This window comes from Palaemon carinicauda, chromosome 24 (genome assembly GCF_036898095.1).
Source record: "Palaemon carinicauda isolate YSFRI2023 chromosome 24, ASM3689809v2, whole genome shotgun sequence".
NCBI classification, from domain to species: domain Eukaryota; kingdom Metazoa; phylum Arthropoda; class Malacostraca; order Decapoda; family Palaemonidae; genus Palaemon; species Palaemon carinicauda.
Window position 1 is genome coordinate 97,836,836 of NC_090748.1, and position 25,374 is coordinate 97,862,209.

A 25,374-nucleotide genomic window follows, 5' to 3' on the forward strand; every position below is an offset into this window, starting at 1 on the left:
AGAGGAAAATCTATAAATAACAATAACAATTTATAACGTGATAAGATAATTGCTAAAAGCCTAAAACACACTTCCGTACTAAGGGAAGGGTCGGCCATTTAAAAGTCAAAGAAAGTCCAAAAAACAATCCAAAGTCATCAATAATTAAATCTATCCAAAAACGAGTTCAAGATTTAAGTTGAAGATAAAACACCTGCACTGCGAAAGCTCAAACCAAAAGGAAGTACTTCACCAAGACTGTTGAAAAACTCCAGGTTAACAGCGAGTAATGTACGTCTTGTCGATCAGACCGACAGAGAAAAATTGGGTCTGTTTACATGTATATGCGGTATCTGGCCGATAGTTGGCGCTAGTGGGCACACCCGCAACCTTCATAGCAATCGCTCGCGAGTTTTTGTGTGTTTTTCTGTCGAGCCGCCGGAGGCTCAGCTATTATATATTCACCGGCTAAGTTAAATATTTAAAATTATTCAATACCATATGGTAAATGCCTTTTATAAATTTATTTGAATACTAAATATGTAAATAGTATATGTCAGAGGTTGGTAAAGTTTTCTTGAATATGATGAACTTGGTCTAATACAACTAAATGTCTTAGGTGAGGCTGCTCCCTCTCTTTCACCCATCTAATTTTCTTAGTAAAACTGACTACAATTAGTAGATATTTAATTAAAACAGTGAAGATATAAACTTTTACCAGAATCTTTGCTCCATTCATGACTGTCTGAGTGACATTTCAAAAATTCAAAATTGAAATTGAAATGACAATATTGTCTACTAATATCTTGTTTTTCATTCCATTGGTAAGCAATGGTCATAATCTTTATGAAAAAAGGAAAACTAATGGAGCAAGGATCCCATGTTTGTTCAGAATCTTCGTCTCGGACAACATCCTATTAACCCTTTTACCCCCAGGCTATTTGGAAATTTCCAACCCTTAACCCCCAAGGGGTTATTTTTTTCCCGGCACATTTTGCAGTATATTTTTTTTAAATTGCTCTAACAGCCTTAATTTTTGTCATAGAGAGGTCAGGTTGGTCTCATTCTCTTGGAAAATGCCTGAATTTTCTCAAAAAATTATAAAAAATATGAAAAAAATATTTTCATAGCATTTTTTTGCAAGGACGTACCGGTACGTCCATGGGGGTAACGGGATGGCTTTAGTGAAATGTACCAGTACGTTCTTTTGGGGGTAAAAGGGTTATAACACTTAAAATACGAAGACTTACCTAATATTTCTGAATCTTGACTATATTTCTTCTTTCGCCTTGCTTGTTCTGCTTGGTCACATTGTGAGACCATTTTCTCCTTTATGCTCTTGATATCTGGGTAGGTTAAGGTAACTTCTGACTTCGCATCTTCATTAGAAGTCATTTTGCTGAGGTACTGATCATTCACAGTTTCTAGTACCAAATCCCCTTCAATTGTGCTATGGAGTATGTAAACGAGACACTCTCTTCCTCTGTGAGTTTCTCTTGGTGAAATCTCAGTCTCGATCAAACCTCGGGACCCTGCTACACTTGGTGTTACATTTTTTAGGTTGGCTGGAGTTGTATTTTTGTTTGCTTTTGCAGTAGATTTAGGCTTGTCACTAGCCCTATTCTGGAGACTCTTTGTTTCCCACAAGTTCTTTTGTTGGCTGACTTTGCCTACAATTAATTCCACATACTCTTTATGAAGCTGTGACTTTTGTGAATCTCTCTGGTGAACTGGTTCAAAATCTAAATTCCTATCCATCGTGTCAAGACTCTCCGTACTTCCACCGCTGATAAGACTGCCTAGGCTGTCAAACCTTTGCCTTTCAAAAGCAACTTTTCCTCTGAATCCTCTCAGGTATTCATCTGCCTCTTCTGGAGTTAGTGGTCGCTCAGGAGTACTGGAGGGGGTAGGACTCCTGTACCTTTCTTGTTCCCAGAATGTCATGCCATCACAAACATCTAATGATGTCTTCCCTTCACATGTATCAGGTGTTCTATAAGGGGGTTGTCTCTCAGAAAGATTTATTGAAATTTTTGGAGTTACATGCTTCTTGAAAACTGGAGAAGCTTTACGACGCAATGGGGACAAAGCTTTAATTTGTGAATCCTCTAGTCGATGCCTCTTCCACGTCCAAAATCCTGATTTGTGAGTCCTTTTCTCCCAGTGGGTTTTGTATTGCTGCACAAGACCTTTCTGTAACTCAATACTTATCTTTCTCTTCACCTTGCTGCAACTCTCTTCATCAGTTGAGGTATTATGTTCTTCCTCCGATGCAGGTGAAGAAAACACTGGCTTTGTTCTTATTTCTTTTAATTTTTTCTGGAAAGGTGTTTTCTCTTTCATTTCAAAAGCTTTCGTAGCCTTAGATTGTTCATTCAATTTGTTGTTTTTCTTAATATAAGTCAAATGAGGAGGTGATAGCAAATTCTTCCTATTTTGACTAGCCTTCAGCTCACTAGTATTCTTACGATTCTTCCACTTTGTGTAATTGTCTTCTTTATTGCATTCATAAATTTCCTGGCTTGCTTTGACAGTTCCTTTTCTTATTGTTATGCTAAGTTTTCGTCCAAGAGTGGTTTTTGACTCGGTAATTTCATTCAAAGGACTAGATTGCTGCTGCTCTTTCCCAAATTTAGTGATGTTTATACCCAAAGTCTCATTAACTGAAGGACTTTCCTGGTAATATTCTCCCTTTTTAGTCATTAGTTCTCTCTCTCTTAAAGGCTGCTCTCTTTTTGCAATGAGATCATCCCAGAAGGTCTTCTTTTGTGCAACCAAGCTTTCCGTTAATGTTTCATCTTCTGAAGGAACTTCCATTTTACCAGATCCATAAATTCCCTCAATAGAAGGTTGATTTATTGTAACACCAGTACTTTGATTTGTATTCAATGGTCTTAAATCTTTTTCTGTTTCATCATTTATTTTATTCTCATCACTGATATCCACTCTGGAAACTACCTCTTGCTTTTTATCCGTGCTTTCTAAAACAACTTCGTTTTGGGAAAACATACTGTCCCAAAACCCTCTTATCTGAGATACAAGACCAGAAGATTGAGGCATAGCAAATTCTTCATTACCCTCAGATTCAGATGATGGTTGTTGATGTTGAACCTTAACTAGATCATTGTTTTGTAAAGATGAAAGAATATTAGTATCTGTTGTTTCAGATATTTGAGAACTGGTCTTGACTTCTAAAGCACAAGCCTTCATGCCGGGCTTTATATTTTTCACTTTTCCTCTAATACCCGCAATTTCTTTATCGTTTTGTTTGGAAATTTTCTCATTCCAAAAATCTCTCTTTTGTGCAACCAACCTACTTGTTGTTTTCTCTTCCTCAACTGCTTCTTCACGGCCATTCTGGCCACTGAACACTTCTTTCAGCTTCTCATTTTTAGTGATATATTCACTATGTGCACCATCTGCCTTTTGAAAGGTAATTAATTCTCGTTCCTCTCTTTTCCCATTTTCAGCGTTGTTTCTAGTTACTGCCTCTGTTACTGTTCCATAGTGCTTATTGATTTCCATATTCCAAGACTGCATAGCTGGTTCAACAAATTCCTCATTGTTTATTGATAAACAATCAAAAAATTCATCAGCCGGGGGAGAAACGCTCCCGAAAACGCTTGCATTAGGTGACTCAGCTATTGTTTGCTCTGAAATATTATTTTCCTGATCTAGTGTTAGGTCTTTAGATAGATCATTTACTAGTGTGTCACAATTTTGTGAAGAACAAATATTCTCGCTATACATGTCTGGTTCATCTCTAGACAGCATAGCCTCATAAAAGGCTTTTTTATTAACATCATGAGGGCTAACACTATGTTCAGCAAAAGGCTTCTCAGGTTCAGACAAAAAATGTAGTTCTGGTAGTTCATCTTCAGACTTAAAATCTAGCTCTTGCCAATTTTTATTTTTAGTATCATGGACATTACTTGTAATTTCTGCTGACGAAACACTTTCTTCCCTTGTACCCGTAAAATCTACCGTTTTTCCAGAACACCCATTCTTTTGATATTCTCTGCATTTCTTCGAGTCTATTTTTATTCCCTCCTCATCATCAACTTTATTTTCTTCCCAAAATTTCCGGCTTACACTCAAAGTTCCTGCTGGAATCTCAATGCTAATATTCCTTTTTAATAACCTCTCTTTGGGCAAATTATACTCATCCAAGATAGCTTCTTTGTTTTCTTTTGAAAATTCACTGTATTTCTCAAAACCTGTTTTCAGATTACTTCGGAATTCAGACTTCTGTTCTGTCAGCACTATTCTTTTCTGACGTTTCCACTCCTTTATATCTACGGATGAAATGTTACTTCCCTCCCAGAATTCTCTACCGGAACTCACACTGCCTTCACAGTCAGCTATGCTGTCCTTTCTATTTAATTCATCTGGACCAGGCAGTTTTCTTTCAGAGTTGCTGTCTAAAGTAGCCTCTACTTCTTGGTTACCTAACATTCTGCTTTTGCCCTCCATCATATCTCTACTTTCATCTGAAGACTCATTGTCATTCAAATTTAGTAGGTCTACTTTACTTTTACACTTTTCTTCCAATGGAATACCTTTGAGATCACTTAAATTTCCACTGGCGTTGTTCATGTCAACCTCATTTTCCTCCTCTAGTCTATTGTCTAAGTACGGCTCTTTTTCAACACCAGCATCCGCAGTCTTTTTCCCTGTGACATTTGATAATTCTGTCCCTTTGGCTTTCTCATTTACATTAAGCCTTGGATTGAAGGGAGTTATCTCGTCAGTTCCTCCTTTGCAGTCCCACACTTTCATACATTCTTTAACAAATCCTCTTCCAGCAAATTCTTCTAAGCCCGATTCTGCAGTTTCGGTAACATTGTTCTGTTCAGTTTCAGAGTCATTTTCTATTGTGCCTATTTCCATTGTTCTCTCATTTATTTCACTACTATGGCTCTTATTAACCTGTCTATCTTGAACTTTTTTATCTAACTCTTTAGCTTCCCACTTCAACTTAGCATCTCCCACAGTGCCACTTTTAATCTTGGCACTTAGGTTACTATTTGATTTCTGCTTCTTTTCCAACTTTTCTAAAAAGTTATCAAACTCTTCTACATCTACATCCTTATGAAAAACTTCCTTGGATACAAGTTTGCTAGTGGCCTTACAACCTTTCATCTGTTTATTTTCTAAAATTTCTAAAAATTTGTCTAATTTTTCTGCCTCAGTTTCACAATGCATAGATTCTTTAGACAAGGGTTGGTTGTCAACATTCGCACTTCTTAATCCACTGGACACTTTCATTCCTTTGTTTGTAATATATTCTTCCTCGGATATAAGTTTGCTAGTCGCCTTGTAACCTTTCATCTGTTTATTTTCTAAAATTTCTAAAAATTTGTCAAATTTTTCTGCCTCAGTTTCACAATGCATAGATTCTTCAGACAAGGGTTGGTTATCAACATTCATATTTCTTAATCCACTGGACACTTTCATTCCTTTGTTAGTAATATAACTTTTTTCTGCTTTTCTCACATCGCAATCACTTATTTCTTTCTTCACATCCCATTTCATCATACCCTGTTTAACTAAACCTTTTTCTGCCAACTCAACTGGACTTGCATTTCTAGTTCTGTCATCATCATTATCCTGTATTTCACTTTGATTTCCCATATCACAACTGTTCTCTATTTCTTTGCTGTTATCATTAAGATGAACTGCATTCATCATATCTTCAACTTTAAAGTCATTAAATGCCTTTTCAAACTCTTTAGCTTCCCACTTCAGCTTAGCATCTTCTACAGTCCCACTTTTAATTCTAACACTTAAATTGTAGTCTGACGCTTGCTTTTCATCTGCTTGATCGACAATACTACTTACATTGTCAATCTCTGCTTCACAAAGGATAGCTTCATTGCTTTGTGGTTTAATCTTCTCAGGCAGTGCACTAGATGCTATAAAGATTTGTTCTCTATTTGCAGATTCTTGGTTCTTCTTCCACTGGGCATAATCATCTGCTTCCCTGCTGAAATTCCACTTTGTCACATTTTCTCTGACAATTCCTTTGTCAGCTATCTGCTCATGGCTATAGGCAAAACTTTCTCTATCAACTATTTTCTCAGGATCTGTGGATGAAAGTGTAGAGTTGCCAAGGTCCTTTTCTAGTTCACATTGTTTACCAACTTGATGGCCACTCAATATATCACTCTTTTCTAAGTCAGTGCCAGAGTTTCTTTCCATTTCCATAGCCTCCCACATCAGCCTGGCACCTACAACAGTTCCAGCTTTAATTCTAACACTCATATTATAGTTTGAAGAGGTTTCTTTTCCTTCACCATCATCACTAACTTGACTGACACTACCCAAATTTTTAAAATTTGTCCCAGCTTTTACAGGACTCTCATTTCCTCCCCGATTATCAAAAGGTTTGTTTGAAATCTCAGTAGATTTATCAGTATTTTGATCCTTATTTATAATTTTCTCATTGAACGCTGTTTTATCATCTGATGCAGACTCGTCTAGTTTTGCATTGTCAGTCAGTACTGTTTTCTCAGTACAGATACTAATACTTTCATTTGAATCAGCAAAATTCTGCCACATTTTCTTTTTACTTTCAACAAAACCTTCTGTAATTTCTGGATTTGGAAAAGGCTCTAGTATTTGGAGATCTTCTTTATCTTTTTCAAACTCCTGGTTGCCTTCTGTTCCACTGTCATTGCGAGTAGAAGCTAATAAATCTGAAATAGGCTGGGAATTTAATACGCTACTGTTAGAAGTGGCTCTATCTTCATCAAATTTATATTCATTAAGGCCAAGACAACTATCATCATCTTTTTCAATTTTTTCATTCAATTCTTTTGCTTCCCATAACATCTTTGCACTCAAAACATTACCACTTTTTATCCTCACACTTAACTGATAACCAGGGATTAGTTTGTCTTTTTCTGTATCCTTGTTTATTTCTTCTTCCTTGTTTCCTTGCTCATTACACATTACTATGTTTTGCCACTCTTTCTTCTTATTAGCAACAAGGCCTTTCTCAACTTCAGGTTCTGTAAGAGGATCCACACTTCGAATTATTTCTTCAGTTTCTGAAGCTTTTGCATCTTGACTTATACACTCTGATTCACTTTCATCTTTTCCTCTTATTTCATGTTTTATCCTCACACTTGGCTGATAACCACGGTCTAGTTCATTGCTTATTTTCTCTTCTTTCTTTCTACTTTCTTGCTCATTACACATCACTATATTCTGCCATTCTTTCTGCTTATTAGCAACAAGGCCTTTCTCAACTTCAGGTTCACTAAGTGGATCCACACTTCGAATTATTTCTTCAGTTTCTGAAGCATTTGCATCTTGATTATCTCCTCTCTTAATGTTCTTGTTTATTTTATTATTATCTTTTGCATCTATTTCAAGAGAAACTTCTTCCTCCTCATCAATATCATCGCTTGCATCATTTACTTCTTCTTTTATTGGTAATATACTTTCCAATTGAGTTTTCCTAACCTGAACAAGACCTTTTTCGATATTTTTCAAACTTGGATTCCTTTCAAGAATGCAATCAGAAGTAGAGCTGCACTCTTCTTCCTCATAGATCTCATGAGGAATTTTTTCGCAATCCTCTTTAGGTCTGTATAAATTTTCCAGGTCTTTCTGCTCCCACTTCAGCTTTCTATCAAAAACGCTACCACTTTTGATCTTGACACTTAATTGATACTCATGAGCCAGTTTCCTTTTGGGCTGTGATTTAAGTAGTTCTCCAACTCGTTTGCTGTCAGAGAATGTATCTTCACTTTCACTCATGCCAGGCCCACTATTCTCTTCAGTAGTTTCATCATCAGCCAACTCAAAGAGCACTTCTTCCCAATGAGTTTTCCTACTTTTCACAATGCCTCTTTCAATGTTTTTTATACTAGGATAGCGATTCACTAATTGAGCTGGTGTAGAATTAAAACCAGTGCTCTGATGGGGTTCATCTTCCAAATTTGAAAGTTCAGATTGTCCATCTGTGTCTGATTGTTCTTGTATGTTACATGACAACTTTTCAAAGTTTGGCATATCTTGAGGTTTCGGTATTTCTCGCACATCTTTATTTTCAAGATTTCCATTATCTTCCAAACAGATTTTCTCACTAAAAAAATCTTTTTTGTCCTTCTCAAAACATATAAATTCTTCGGTTTTAAAAGAACTTTCTTCTTGAATCGATATGGCCGAACTTTCAGAATGATTTTCCTCACAGTTTTTACTCAGATATTCAAGACTGATCTCCAAAGGATCACATTCTTCACTTTGTGACAACAGTTTTTCACTTGACTGATTCGAGTCATTTTTGTTTTTGCTATCAAGCTCTGGTACAAAAGCTTCCAACTTTTTATCAATAGTTAAAACCATTGATGAATTGTGATCTACTGCCAATTCCTCTGGAGGAGACTTCAAAATACTGCTGCATCTAACCTCAGGTTTTTGTATCTTCTCTTTATTTTTTTTAGATCGCACTTTGCTTTTCAGAACACTTTCAGATATTCCCAATATTGGACTAGATGGAGTTTGGATGTCTGAGTTTTTTATTCCCAGCTTTTCTGGGCTTATCTCTTGAAACCCATCAAGTTGTGTTTCTACAGACTCCTCTACATCCATAGATTCATCTTGACTTGTGGGAAACCACTTTTCCAAAGTCTTTTTCATTCTGCTAACAAGACCACTGCTAGGCACTTTGTCAGTTTTTTCTTCAAAAATATCAGTATCAGCAGTAGAATTACTGTCTAAATCAACATCATCATACGCATCCAATACTTTTACTGGATCATCTGTCTGACTTACTATATCTGTGGATTCAGAACTTGTTGACTGCCTACTAATTTCAGAATTAGCAATCATAGAGTCCCAGAATTGTTTTCGTGATGATACAAGATCTGTTGAAGGAATTGGATTATATTGAGATAATCCTTCTTTTGTGATAAATTCTCCCAGAGATTCAACAGAATTCATTGGATCAAAGATATCCTGGCCTTCCGTAAACTTTTCTAGCAAACTTGGGTGTTTTGTGGAATGAGAAGAAAGACTTTCCTTATTAAGTTCAGATAGACAAGAATGAAACCTTTGCAAGGAATCAGTCTCTGTTGTTTCAGCAGCTGTAGCTTGGCAAGTTTTAGGTATATCATTATTTAATGCGTGAACTTCATCTTCAGGGAAGTTTTCTTCACCTGACTCGGTTATACTCGACACTGATCCTTCATCATCCAACATCTGCTGAAATTCTCCAAGAACGAGGTTTGTTTGTTCAGATGTTATGGAGTTGGTAGTGTCTTCATTTCTACTATCATTGCTTTCCACTGCTTCTTTATCATCTTCACATAAGAACATATTATTTGAAGGTTCAGGGCTTTCACTAGATTCAGAAAAAAAATCTGGAGTCATTTCTAATGCTTTTAACTTTTCCGTCAACTGAGGACTCAGCATGGGATAATTATCTTTTATGCTCTCAAAAACTGTAGAAGAAACTTCTGAAAGTGTATTATCCTTCTCGTGTTGGGACTCACTCAACCCAGGGGAATCATCTTGTTCTAATTCATCCTCTCTGGCTGTTACCATCAATGAATCACTATCACTTTGTTTCTCTTCATTATGAAATTCTTCATTCTTTACATCCTTCTTAACTTCAGTCAAACACTTTTTATCTCCTTCGTTATCAGCACCAGTGTCACGATTCTGTACAATCAAACAGTCTGATAAAAAACTTTGAATGCATAATTTCTTCTCTGAACATGGAAAGCTATTTTCTGATAATTGCACATTATTCTCATAACTTGAATCATGACTAACAATTGCAGTTTCACCTGGTACTGTACATTTATCGTCCTGTATTTGAAAGTCATTTTTATTATTTTTCGAAATTACTGGAGCATTGTATTCTGCACCAAGCCCCTCCGTTTCCTTTCCCTCTTTAATTTTCTCCCCTAGCTGTTCTTCAACGCTTTTAGAAGATACTACTGTGTCAGTGTATGAGATTTCAGGTGATAAAGCATGTGTCTGACCTAGTTTATCATCAGTAATAGGATTAAGGCACTCTAAGGCTTCAGTGGTTCCGACATTTGCCTCTGATATTGATTCTTTTTGCACCTGACATTTTATGGATACAAAGGCTTCCTGATCTATATGTTCAACATCTCGGCAGAAAAAATTTTCATCGGTGAAATTTAATGATTCTGTCATGAAGTTATTTTCAAAAGCTAAATCTGTGAGTTTTTGTGATGACCGAATACTTTCCTCTGCATCAATCGGGTTTTTTTCCATCCGATCGTTACAACTATCAAATAAATCTTTTTGTAGTTCTGGAAAACAACTGTCCTGTTCTTTATCATAGTCTGTATGGCTTGCACTTCCCAAATCTAACAAAACAGTAGGGTCATTCTTTAGCTCAACAACATCATCATCTAAAAGACTGTTATTGCTTGTAACACTTGAACGGAAGCTCTGGTCCACATTTTGAATTTCAGCGTCAAGTCCTAAAAGATCTTCAGTTAGAATATGCATGGGCATGCAAGATTCTGTTGAACTAATCTTGAATGTTTTGTCAGATATATCTTCTTCAATGGCACTCTTCATTTCACCATCAGTATCTTTAGAACATGCATAATTGTCACTATCTTTGTCGCACAATAATTCATGATCAGGTTTTCCTTCCACCAAAAGTAAACCACCATCTTTTTTTGGAGGAATATCAAAAGCACAAGGATGCGTATTCCAATGTACTGATGGCTTACTAGAAAGGCTACCTGACACTGAGCTACTGGAGATGCTTAGATCATCTTCAATAGCAGCATTAATTAAAAGAGATTCTTCATTGCCTAGGTGTGACATACTTGCTTTTTCCCATGCTTCATTTGAGTTAGATGCAAATCCACTGAGAAATTCTGGAGAGTTGGGTATCTGTTCCTTATTTCTACCGTGGATCTTTGCATCATCATAAAGATCTCCTGAATTTTCATTAGGTTTAATATCAACAAGAAGATCAGACTGAGTCAATAAAAGGGGCTCTTCTTTTCTATATGTCATATCCTTATCATTGCTGAAAGTCTCGAAAGAACTAGTAGATGCAAATCCAACAAGATTTTCTGAGGTTTGGTATTCATTTTCACAATCTCCAAATAAAGAATATGAAAGACACTGAAGGTCTTCCATTGGTCTTTGGGAATAATTCTTAGAATCATTTCTAGATACTATTTGCTCAGATTTTACTTCAGAAGTATTAGTATCACTGAAAACAAAATTCATATTGCTTTGAGCCTCCAATTGGTATTGTGCTTGCTTGTAATCTGTAGTCTCTAGCTGAGAAACATTGTCTAACTTTCCTTCTTCAGAATCAGAAATATTAGCAACATCACACTTTGTATATAAAGGATGATTAGTGATCGATTTTTCATAAACATTCTGGGAGCATATATTATCTACAGACAAGGACTGGGCAGGATATTTAATTGATAGTGAAGTTTCTTTCTTAACTGAAGTACTTGTAATTTCACATTCCTGTTGTGAGTGATGGTGAATTCCTTCTGCCTCCACATGATCTGCAGCACTTATGAGTTTTTCACTGCTAAAGTTTATATCCTCTGACTCACTTTCAGATTCTGATCTCTGTATGCAACTTTGATATCCATGGATATTGATCATAGAATCACTATATTCATTCGTATTTGCTTGGATTCCATCACATTTTCTCACGATTTTCAAATAATCACAAAACGTCTGAGAAAGTTCTCCTTTAGACTCTACGTGTGAAGTCTGAAGTACAACTGAGTCATCTAAGATGTTAGGCTTCTTTTCTAAGCCACCTAATGTCAATGACATGACATCACTTGTCTCAATGGGGCTTCCTTCCTTGTGTATAGTTTCTTTGAAAAGTGTATTGTCAGAGAAAGGACTTCTTGTAGTTTCTCTTCCGTAATCTTCTCCAAATACATTGCCAGGCCATTCATAAAATTTTGGATCTATATTTGTAGTTGGTGAAAAGGGGTCACTAGTAGCAGTCACTGTGAAGGTGTCATTCACTGCTGGGAAGAGGTCATTGTCATTCTGTGGTTTAAAAGATTTAGTCATTGAAAATACATCTTCTGTATGCAAACCTACCAAATCTTCCTCATTCATCATAAAACTATTTGAAATATCATTCTCTGAAACATTTTGCAACTGTAAAGAATTACTCTCTTTTGGCTCCTGATCTGTTTCTGTAATGATATAGCCAAGAGCAGCTGAGCCAAAGGAATTAGGGTTAATAACATTACTGCAGTGTTTAGAAGCATCTACAGATATTATAAGAGAGGAGTCATCATTCATTACATATTTAGCCTCACCTTCCTCCAGCTCTGGATCTGATGGTTTAGTGTCACCGAACGAACTTGTCAAACGCTGTAGTCCACCGCTCTGAAAAAACTGTAACTGTTCATTGCTGAGAGATACATTATCAAGGTCATCTCCATCATCATCATCATCTACAATAGCGCCATCAGTTGTTTCCATGAAGTCATTGCTATCTTCTGGGATTCCACGACTGTCTTTGCATCTTTCTACTGCTTGTTCTTTAAATATCTCAATTAAAGATTCATTAGATTTAACATCTGAACTACTCCTCTTGTCTCCTGTATCACAGTCACTCTTGTATAAGCTACTAACAGCAGCAGCAGTAGTGTTCAGTTTTTCCTTTTCTTCAAAACCTGTTTCTAGAAGTGAGATTTTTGTAGTAGCTTCCTCCCCTGCGCATTCAATCTGAACATCTAAAATCATTTCTTGTTGCTGGCATTCTGCACTTAAGATCTTATTTTCAAAGATTTTTGAAGAGTGACCTGTTTCTTCTGCAAATATTTGATCTAGTATCCCATGTCCATGTGAAATCCTTTGAGATTCTTCTGTTAAATTATCTTCTTTATGCAACGCATGGCTGAAAGATACGCAATCACTTTTGTTTTCCATGGCAAGATGTAATTGCTCTTTACTCTCATTACCAACTCCAGTATAAATTCCCTCTCTGTAATCTGCCTCTACATCATGAGCATCATCTTGCTTTTCAGTTATATCATTAGACTCACAAACATTAGGAATTACAAGGATTTCCATTGGTGGGACAAAAGCATGGGGAGTAAGAATACTTTTCTCTCCTAATGGAGTAATGACATACTGAGGTTGTATAATGGAGTCTGCATCATTATTACTGCTACTGTTCATCTCCTCACTTTCAAAAACTACAAGGTCTTCAGATGAGCATTCACTCGTAGGTACAGCATGATCGGGTATCACTAGCGTTTCCAAAGGAGGAAAAAAGGAAGACATTCTGGTAGTGTCATCGTCAGTGAAGCGAACTAGTGATTCTGTGAGACTAGAGACATTAGGAGAGGTACGTGATTCTGTGAGATTAGACACATCAGGAGAGGTAAGTGATTCTGTGAGATTAGACACTTTAAGAGAAGTAAGTGATTCTGTGAGACTAGAGACATTAGGAGAGGTAAGTGATTCTGTGAGATTAGATGCATTAGGAGAGGTATGTGATTCTGTGAGATTAGACACATTAGGAGAGGTAAGTGATTCTGTGAGATTAGACACTTTAAGAGAGGTAAGTGATTCTGTGAGACTAGAGACATTAGGAGAGGTAAGTGATTCTGTGAGATTAGACACATTAGGGGAGGTAAGTGATTCACTCTTTTCTATGGGTTTAAATTCATCACACAGATCAGGTACTTGTTCATGTACTTCTGATGCTTCAATACCTGGTAGTGAATCTGATGAATTACCTTGAAAATCCCCAAGTACTGGTTCTTGCACCAAATTTGGCTCATTTTCTACAGAAACAGATTTACAAAAATCCATACCTAGTACATTCTTAGATTCATTACTTATGTCATGATTTTCTGAAGATGTTCCGGTTTCTTTCTGAAACTCTTCGTCTTTCATGTGTACAAGTTCCCCTGAAACATTATCAGTTGCAGAGCCTTTTAGTAAAGTGCCTTTCATATAGCATCTGCCATACTTTATCTTATTATCACTATCATAGTCATCTGTATCAGATGATGATGAGGGTTCTCCATCACTTTCAAATACATCATCTTCACTTTTCATCTTAAACTTTGAATACTGTGTGCTTTCACCATGTTCCTCTAGATTTGGAAAACATTGTTCACTTTTCCCGGTATGTGAGGAGAAAACACCTCTTTTAGATGGGGCTCCATACCTCGGAGACTCGGGTCCTTTACTGTCTGATAGTCTTCTGTGGGTAAGGGATAACTTCCTCAGTCGAGGTGGTCTAGTGGGTACTATTTCTTCATCTTCATCTTCAGACAGCTCTGGGATTGTATGAAGTTTGCTTCGGTGACTACGCGCTGGTTTTGTATATTTTTGGGTACGTTTTGAGGTGGAAAGGTCTATTTCATCTTCATCTGTAGTTACATCAGATTCTGACTGGGATTCACTATCCGAAGGAGACCTGATAGGACTTGCGCTCAATGGTATCGTCAAGGGTTGGAAACCTTTGATGGGACCAACTCGCATGTCATCGTCTGAATCTGAGTCACAGCTACTTTCTTGATTAAAGTTTTCATTATCTAGACTTGAAGGTTGCTGTGTCTCTAATGACTTTGATATGTTATTCAAACTTTGTGTATCATGAGATGTCCCCTTATTACTGGACAAATTTGATGAAATAAAATCCAAATTTTCATTGTTCAAGATTTCACTGCAATTATCTGACTCCTTATCTCTAGTTTCTTTATGATTTTCTTTTGGTTTTCCAAGATCTTCACTTTTTACACTCTCAGAAAAATCTTTCATTGCTGCACCATTGCCAGTGGCATGAGAATGTTCATCCACACATGAATCATTTCCTTTAATTGTCTTTAAATCTTTGTCTGTATTGAAAGTCTCACTTTTTGAATCTAAATGACTTGTGTCTGGAGTATCACTGTCTAATTTCAATTTTGAATCAATTACTTCTTTACCTTCCAGGGCTTTCAGTGCAATTTGTTGGTCAATGAAACTTTGAGGAACACAGGTAAAGTCACCAGTGTCGTCAGTAGCAAAACCAAAATCACTATCTGAATCACTCTCGGCTGCATAAGCTGCACCAGGTACTTCAAGATTAACAGTCTTTACATCTTTGTCCGTATTGATTGTTTCACCTTTTGAGTCTAAATGACTTGTGTCTGGAGTATTACTGTCTATTTTCTCTTTTGAATCAATTACTTCTTTACCTTCCAGGGCTTTCAGTGCAAGTTGCTGGTCAATGAAACTTTGAGGAACACGAGTAAAATCACCAGTGTCGTCAGTAGCAAAACCAAAATCACTATCTGAATCACTCTCGGCTGCATATGCTGCACCAGGTACTTCAAGATTAACAGTCTTTACATCTTTGTCCGTACTGATCGTTTCACCTTTTGATTCAAAATGACGTGTGTCTTGAGTACCACTGTCTATTTTTTCTTTTGAATCAATTACTTCTTTACCTTCCAGGGCTTTCAGTGCAAGTTGCTGGTCAATGAAACTTTGAGGAACACGAGTAAAATCACCAGTGTCGTCAGTAGCAAAACCAAAATCACTATCTGAATCACTCTTGGCTGCATATGCTGCACCAGGTACTTCAAGACTAACAGTCTTTACATCTTTGTCCGTACTGATCGTTTCACCTTTTGATTCAAAATGACGTGTGTCTGGAGTACCACTGTCTATTTTCTCTTTTGAATCAATTACTTCTTTACCTTCCAGGGCTTTCAGTGCAAGTTGCTGGTCAATGAAACTTTGAGGAACACGAGTAAAATCACCAGTGTCATCAGTAGCAAAACCAAATTCACTATCTGAATCACTCTCGGCTGCATATGCTGCACCAGGTACTTCAAGATTAACAGTCTTTACATCTTTGTCCATACTGATTGTTTCGCCTTTTGATTCAAAATGACTTGTGTCAGGAGTATTACTGTCTAATTTCTCTTTTGAATTAATTACTTCTTTACCTTCCAGGGCTTTCAGTGCAAGTTGTTGGTCAATGAAGCCTTGAGGAACCAACGAGAAATCCCCAGTGTCGTCAATAGCAAAACCAAAATCACTATCTGAATCACTCTCAGCTGTATATGCTGCACCAGGTACTTCAAGATCAACTGTCTTTAAATCTTTGTCTGTATTGATTGTCTCACCTTTTGATTCAAAATGACTTGTGTCAGGAGTACCACTGTCTAATATCTCTTTTGAATCAAGGGAATGTGAGCCTTTTGAAACAATTTCTTCTTTACCTTCCAAGGCTTTCGATGTAAGTTTTTGGTCAATGAAGCCTTGAGGAACCAAAGAGGAATCCCCAGTGTCGTCGGTAGTAAAACCAAAATTACTAACTGAATCACTCTCAGCGGCATTTGCTACACCAGGTACTTCAAGATTACATCCCTCACTCTTCCCAGCATTGTCTTCCTGATTAGTAATGCTATCTCTTGGGAGTAGAATCACATCTTTTGTGCTCTGGCTTGTCAAAATTTCTAAAGATCTGTCCAAGGATGTAGCCTCATTTTGGATTTTTAAATCTTCGGATTCAATGTCTCTTGAGAATGAATCGTCCACTAATGTAGAAGAGGCAAGATCTGATATTTTCATATCACATGGGAATTCTGGAACATCTTCATAATCAGGAGTTATATCAGTTAAACTTTTGGTGTCTACAGTTAAAAACACTGAAGTTTCTTCCTTAATGTATTCTGGAGCTTCTTCATAAGCAGGGCTCATGGGACTCAGATCCTCGTGATCTGGGCTAGTTTTTGACATATCTCCCGAGTTAAAATATGAATCCATTGGCGAATGTACACTTGAAAGAGCAAGTGATGTTGGACAAGGGATTTTTTTAATATCATCCCTATCACTAACCAAAGTATCCCCTGAAAAATCTTCACTTTTATCTGAACTATCTAAATTGGAATTCTTTGCCAATAAAACATCATCTGTGGGACAAGAGTAAGCCATATCCTCAGATAAGCTTGACGAAAGTATTGGGTTGAGAGGAACAGGCGATGGTGCTCTACTCCCCATTGGAGAGACCGATCGACTTCCTATAGGAGATCCCAATCTGCTTCCCACAGGAGAGGTTGATCTGCTGCGAAGAAAATTTGCAAAGTTTGTCAAAAGATTTTCAGTATTTTCAATTTGATGTTCTGCAGCATTTGTCAAAATCACTGGAGCATCTAACTCATCCTCTAGATCTATATGTGGCTGAAGGCTTGTTGGCCCAGAAGTTCCTAAGCTTGCACAATCATCATCATAATCTCTCACACTGAAATATGCAGATGTGTTAATGGACGAAACTGGAGAAAGATCCTCGACATGAACATTAAAGTTATTTACTTCTTTAGTGTCATTAACATGGATATCTTCTAATGCTTTGTTTAATGAATTCATTTCTGACAATAAAGATATTTCAGGCTGGATTTGCCCTTGAGTAGATATGCATAATGCTTGCTCCTCCAATTCTTTTGAAAGCTTCTGCTCCTCTTGGAATAGAGTTGAATGTCTGTGTGACTCCTTTGATAAGCTATCAAAATCCACAGATATATCATCAACTGTCACTAACGTCTCCACTTCTACATTTGACGGTAAATCTGATATTGAAGCAATTGTACCTTCAAAGCTTTCTATTTCTTGCTCTTTTTCAATCAAACGTGTAAGATCTGCAATGTCAGACTGACAAGTCTCTACAATTTCTTCATTGTCAAGATCTGCAATTAGTTCCTCAGAATATTGCCTTAGTATATCATTGACATCTTCATTTATTTCTTCATATTGAGTATCATCTGCTTTCTTAGTAATGTCAAGCTCATTAAAACGGATTGAATTATCAACTTCTAGTGACTCTTCATCAGCAACATGTAATGTGGAATTATCTTGCTCAATAACCTCATCTGTATTAACCGCAATCTCTGATGCAGGAAACACTTTATCACAATCCTGCCGGGTAAAATTAATATTGTCTTCTACATCCTGTGGTAAAACATTTGATGGGTGCTTTCTGATAATTTCAGAATCTGGATCTACCAGCTTCACTGCCTCAGTATGTGGTGAATTTTCAAAATCTGGCTCTACCAGCTTCACTTCCTCAAAATCTGGCTCTAACAGCTTCACTTCCTCAAAACCTGGCTCTACCAGCTTCACTTCCTCAAACCCTGGCTCTACCAGCTTCACTTCCTCAAACCCTGGTTCTACCAGCTTCACTTCCTCAAAATCTGGCTCTACCAGCTTCACTTCCTCAAAAACTGGCTCTACCAGCTTCTCTTCCTCAAAAACTGGCTCTACCAGCTTCACTTCCTCAAAAACTGGCTCTACCAGCTTCACTTCCTCAAAAACTGGCTCTGTGAGATTCACTTCCTCAAAAACTGGCTCTATGAGCTTCACTTCCTCAAAAACTGGCTCTACTGGCTCCATATCCTCAGTATGGGGCGAATTTTCAAAATCTGGGTCTAACAGCTTCACTTCCTCAGCATGTTGTGAATGTTCAAAGTCTGGCTCTACCAGTTTCTCTTCCTCTGTAAGTGGTGAATTTTCAATATCTTGATGTACCAGCTTCACTTCCTCAGTATGTTGTGAATGTTCAAAATCTGGCTCTACCAACTTCACTTCATCAGTAAGTGTGGAATTTTCAAAATCTGGTTCTACCAGCTTCACTTCATCAGTAGGTGACGAATTTTCAAAATCTGGCTCTACCAGCTTCACTTCACCAGTAAGTGAGGAATTTTCAAAATCTGGCTCTGCCAGCTTCACTTCCTCAATATGTGATGAATTTTCATCATTATTGAGAATCTCACTGCTTGTAAAGTGAGACGGTGAATTCTCGCCTAGTGGTATGTCAGAAGGTGAAGATAATTTACCTTTTGAAGCATCTATTGTATTTTCATTCTTGATGTCCTTTTCATTATCAGGAAAATTGTTCTCATTTTGGCTCAGCATAAAGTGTGAATCACAAATCTCCTGGTTTTGAGCATCTCCAATTGAAGTTTCAGCCAACTCTGACATTTTCTCACCACTCTCGCTTATGGGGATGGAGAACTCTTTCACCAGACTTTGGATTTTCTCAGATTTATTTTCAAATACAACTGGTGTGCAAGGAAGCAACTCTGCTCCTGAATCTACTGCTAAATTGCAAGAAGTATCCTCTAATTCAACATTTAAATGGGTATCGCTTGACGATTCTTTCAAGTACAGCAAGTCTGGTTGTAGATGGTGCTCAGGAGCATATGTGGTACTTGCTTTCGTAACCATCTGAGTGTCAAGAGATCCAGAATTATTTCTCTGAAGGGGTTTACTGCCATCTTTCTCTTCCTCTTGCATTACTAACCTGTTGAGTTCCAAAGGATTTTTTTCCATGACATCTATCATCTCTCTATTTTGAGATGAATCAATATTTGTGGGCTCTAGGCAAAAGGATGAATTGTCATCCATGGTAAGTGTGGGATTTACTTGATCTAGGTCTACAGCATGAGATACTAAGTTAACTTGCATGGCTGCTCCTCCAGAAGTATTAGTGTTCTCTAAAGAATCTGTTTCGATGTTATTTGCAGTAGATAAATTGAATGGGTCTGCAACTTCTCTATGAATCACTTCTTCATTTCCAGTTATGTTTTTCTCTGGAATATTTGTACATACGACTTCATTACTTTGGATTGTACTTTCATGTCCATCTGGCATCACTGTCTCTGGAAGCAACAGTGAAGAAGAAAATAGCTCTGTATTGTTTGAAACTTCACTTTTTGCTAAACATTGAGCATTTGCTTTATCAAGATCCAATCCTTCACTTCTCTCTACTTCAGGAAACCTATCCGATAATATAGGAGAATCAATGCCATCCCTATTTGAGGACTCCTCACTTTTTTCTACAGTGTGAGGCTCATCCAAAATTATTGCTTCCTTTTGATCACTTACATTTCTATCATCCTCTTTAATATGATCGCTTTCTTCCTCGGTTTCATTTTCTGCAACAACACTATGAGAAAATTCATTTGTTTTACTACATGTTTTAGAATCATTTAGAACTTCATTCAAGTTGATTGTTGATATGCTACTTTTCACATGAAGACTTGAAGAATCTTCAAGTGCGCTATCAGCTATGTTACCTTCCTGTTTCTCTCCAACTGACTGACACATGGAATTCTGATTTGTATCACTGTAGGGCGAGGCAGCGTCAGATATTAACGGATAATGCTCATTCAGGCGACGAACACAGAGCTGCATCTCTTTAATTCCTTTTTCCATATTTTCTAGTGTACTAACAAGTTTGCGACCTTTCTTTTCCATATTATATTCTCCTTCCCCTAGGGGAGAAGGACATACTAAACCACTATTATCTTCTGCTTCATTAGAAGATTCACTTTTCTGAAGGTCCATAATATTTGTAGACTCAGGAACCTGAATGCATTCTTTCAGTGTCTCATCAGATGATGTCACTATTAAGTCACTACGCATGGGTAATGTGACAGGAGAAGCCTTCCCATGGTCTAGTAGGACTTCACGATGTGTATCTGATGCATAGCAAGGTTCATTTACATTAAAATTTCTGCTAGGATCCTGAACTTCAGTAGATGTTTCAGAGGCATGGAAATTCTCTTTAGGAACAGTGTAATTCATGAGGGGAGCAGGGTCTGGCATTACTCCAATGTCAGACAAATTATTCAAAACGGATGGTGGGTTATGATCTGCCTCGGTAGCAACAGCAGACGGACATGAAAACTCCGTAGAGGTGCATACACTTGGAACACAGGAGAAATCCTGAGCTAACCCAGAGGAAGCATCAGAGTTCTTGGAATATTCTGAAGGCATAGACATATTTTTCTTTGATTCGGAACCTGGTTCACTAGGATTCAGAACAGGACCTTCAGATGAATCAGGTTGAGATTTGAATTGCAACTGATTTCCTCCAATATCACTATTCAATGCTTTATTTTCATTTTCTTCTTTATCATTTTCTGGAATGTCATTCCCTTGCACAATATATCTTCTGACTCTTTGATTAAAAGATCTTGTTGCCGATTTCTCGCTCACATTTTCAAACAGCGATCGAAGGCGAGAAACCCTTCTTTCTGATTCTATAGATTGTCGCGCATAGGTGTTGTAAGAGATACGTTTATATTCACTCGGGGATGCAGAGTTACTCCTTATGCTGAGAAGAACTGGAGAGGCAGATTTACACTTGTTGGTCTCTGACTCCTCTTTCTTAGACCTTTCATCATTTTCACCTTGGTCTAATCGATACTGATTAAGCAAAGACATATCAGGTGATATCACAGGAGCGGAGAAAGTCTTGGGCACCAAAGGCTTTACTGGCTTGTCAGTTATTGATGCATTGTCCATCTCTTTTACATTTGCATCCTGAAGATTATCTTTAATTTTTTCAAAACTGCTTTCTTGAGATTTCTGTGCAAGTATTTTTGAAGTCACATGTGTCTGTTCGATTATGTCACTACTTTCTTCCTGCTCTGAGGGTTGTCGATGGAGGTACGATATTTCATGGATGGATTTACTTTCAAACAAGGATCTAAATTTTGATACAGAACTAGAGTTTCTCTTCACTCTTTTTTCAGGAACCTTACAATCGGATATACTGCTTTCTACGTCACAAACTGACCGGTCGTCACTTATTTTCTCAATAGGAGTAAAGTGTAATTCATTCTTATCATTCTTTATAGGTTTAAAGCTACGTGATGTACCACGATGTGCTTCATCTTTTGAATTCATTATTTCAGCCACTTCTTCTGATGCAGGAGAAGGACCCTGACTGATTAAAGCTTCATCACTCTCCTCAGGTTTATCATCTATCTTCTTGTCACCAAGCCCTGAATTAGTTGTTTCATAGATACTAGTAATCTTATTTGACATAGTGTCTTTTTCTTCTTGGCAAGGCTTTAATATCTGACCATCTGTAATGTGAACATTTCTTGATACATCATGAGTAATTGTTAAATTACTCTTGATATGATAGTTAATTTCTTTTTCGGTGGCCACTTCAGCCGTTTCTACTATCGAGAATACATTTACCCTAGTGTCCCTCATATTTTTGTTAATCTCTGTTTGGGATGTGATACATGATTTTTCATTTACATTAGAAATATCATTCAAAATATTCTCAGCTGTGTCAGCTTCAGCCTCAGAAATTTCCTCTGTAACATCACTATTGATGGGTTTTGCACTATGCACTGATTCAACTTTTGAATCTTGTAATTTTCTTAATAATACTTCTTCCTTATTATCATTCAAAGCAACACTTGAAGGCTTGGTTTCAACAATCTCATACTCGAGTTTATTAGGACACTCTTCTGGGGTTTTGATCTGAGAGCTTGACCGAGTTAAGAAATTCCCATTATCTCCTGATATTTTACTTCCCTGTAAATTTTCGTTTACCGATACTGACTCTTCAGAGTAAATGCTTTTTACTGTCTGCATAGATGATTCTGAAGAAATACCTATTCCACTATTCAAAACTTTGTTTTCAGATGACAGTTCTTCAACTCTCACAACAGTATCCTTTTGGCATACTTCTACATGTAATTCAGACTGCTTTATTGTTTTCTCGCTGCGAGGGATTAGCTCTTGGACATCACAGCGGTCTTTCTCTGATGATTCTTCCGAAGAATTTCTTTTAATCTTTAGCTTCTGTTTCATCAGGTTGTGCTCTTCTGGTGTATCTAATACCTTACTGTACTGCTCATTACACATTCCCTTTTCAGGTGATGAGGACGAAGATTTCAATGCATATTCTGGCTCCCCACCTTGTGGCTCTATTACTTCAAAGGAGGCAACATCAGTAAATGCATTTCCATAATTTTTTTCTTTATTTCTTGCAATAACACCATGGGACACTGGTTCATTTCCTGTAATTCCTTTTGTCTCTTGGTTTTTGTCAAATTCTGCAAGTGATCTTTGAGCAGATTCCAAGCATGTTTTATTGTTCTCTTTTTCAAGCTGCAAAAGTTCTTTCCTAATAAAATTGGATGTATTGCCTTGGGATGCTTCAGCTAATACAGAAGTCTCCATGCCAGGAATTGATCTTTCATTTTCACTCAAATCTGAAAGTCTTGCTGACTTATCAAACGTGAGGAAACTGTTTGCTTCATTAATATGCAACTCTGACGACTCTAATGTGTTTATTAATTGGCTTTCTTTTAATACATTGTGATACTGGTCATCAGCTCCACTTTCCCTTTTTGTTAACAATGCTGTATCATCAATATTCTCAAAATCTAAATTGTTAGATTTCAAACATGGTGATTCAGGAGTATCAAGTATTGTAACCCCGGTAGAATTTACATTATCCATTTCTGGCAACTCTTCACAAGATTCCAATTCCCTTGTCCACTGGATGTCCTCAACCATAGAGTTAGGTTCAGTTTCTTCATCAATTGTCTGAAGATAATCCATGTTTTCATTCCCTCTGTTGTCATTAAAGTCAGTCACTTTTTCATTACTTTCTCCTTCAACATTTGTCAACTCCTGTATAACATTATCAACTGTAACATCTGGGATAACAAGGGAATTCAGATTACATGGCGAGTCAGTGGTACCTTCCAAATCAATCATTGGGGCATTGACTTCCTCCTCACTGTCAAATGTATCAGAATTATTTGTGTTTTCACCATCACCATCATCCTGTTCCCCACTGCCTAAAGACACTGATAAAACATTTCCTTGTTCATCCACAACAGATTCCAGCACCATTTCATCATTCTCATCCTCATAGGCCTGAAAACTCTCATTATCATTTAAACACACATTTGAATTTGAAGTAGGCAAAGAATACGATGACTCTGAAACATCACTGAATGTATAGTTCATTATATGGTTAGCAACTTCAAGTGTCTTGAGGGCATCTTTTTTGGGACTGTGTTCAATTATGAAATCACACATGTTTATGATGTTGCTACAGCACTGATCAAAATGCTTGCAAGTATTGGCAGTCACACCTTTTGAGACTTTCTGTTTCTTCTTTTTTTTACTTGGTGTTACATCAGTCTTTGAATGCATTGTTTTTGTTTCAGATTTCGATTCCACCGGACTTAATTCGAGATCCAATTCTTTTAGAGTTTGATTATCTACGGATGAAGCTACTTCTGATATAACTCTTTCAGGTTGGATTTTCTCGCAAATATCCTTCATATCAGAATCAACTGGTGTACTATCTGTTACAGATTGATGCATTTTATCCTTTACTACAGAAGTGTCTTCTTCCAAACGCTCTTTCTCGGAAACCTGATCCTGGTGTTCCAAATCTTGATCCAACTTTCCTTCCGGATCATCCGCAGTTTTATTCTCCCCCCCTTGATCCAACTTTCCTTCCGGATCATCCGCAGTTTTATTCTCCCCCCCTTGATCCAACTTTCCTTCCGGATCATCCGCAGTTTTATTCTCCCCCCCTTGTGGTGAGATCTCAAGTGTCTCAGCATCCATTCCATCCTTATTTTTACCAGTTGAAGAGTTTGGATTTGAGGACTGTTTTTGGTTGCTAGGACCTTCCTCAATCATTCTTGCAGCAGGATGCTGTTCATCATCTGTACTCTCCATGGAAACACTCCTCATATGCTGGAAAGCCTGGAAAATAGGAATACAGTGTGCAGACATCTATCTATCTATATATCTATATATATATATATATACATATATATATTTGATGTGCGAAAAAATGGTACCTCCTGCTACCTACTCTGAGTGTCTAATATTTGCTCTATATTTCTGGATTCCATGAACCTAGAACATATCTAGTTATAGACCACATATCTTGATTTGTTTTTCAGTTGGTGTTTTGGATACGATTTTGAGAAAAATTTTTATAGTGACACTCTTTCACATAGACAAATAAACAAAGGGAATGTTATGGCAAGATATCCCTTTAAGAAGAAGGTTGGAATATTCCAAAAGTGCAGTACTCTCACATTACCTGAAGCCTTGTGATGTCTCCATCCAAGATTTCTGAATATCTGGGTTTCCAACTAAAGTTACAACTTGGTTGATAACTATAATAAAACTGCATAAACAAAGGCCAAGCAAGGTCTTAAAATCCAACAGCCATCTTAATATCAGAATTAAATTTTGGTCATTCTATCTGTGTTCACGAGATACAAGCTGGATGGAAACTGCCTCAGAAGCAATATGTCTCGCCCAAGTTGAAAGCTTTCACTATCTTACAGATTGCTCAACTGGACTCTCAAACCCCCTTCAATATATATATTTTATGTTCTAGACTTCCCAGATTTAGTGCAGACTAAGTCTACTTTCCAGTTGGACCAATCAGTTACTACCTTCAATTGCCAGAGTGTACATGTAGTATAATCAAACCATTAAGTAGGCCTATTACTTGTGCACTGTGTAAAAAAAAACCTGAAAAAAAACTATGAAATTTATCATCTTTATGTTCACAGAGGTCCTTAACTCTGAAACCTT

At 37.2% G+C, this 25,374-nt stretch overlaps 1 protein-coding gene across 1 annotated transcript in view; it reads right to left on the bottom strand.

Moving 5' to 3' along the window:
- Nucleotides 1-25,374, bottom strand: part of LOC137618229 (uncharacterized) — a 67,308-nt gene that overhangs the window by 10,635 nt on the left and 31,299 nt on the right. Inside the window, exon 9 of the mRNA XM_068348373.1 lies at nt 1,230-24,525. Coding sequence (XP_068204474.1) covers nt 1,230-24,525 — 23,296 coding nt within the window. The remainder of the gene's footprint in view (nt 1-1,229; nt 24,526-25,374) is intronic.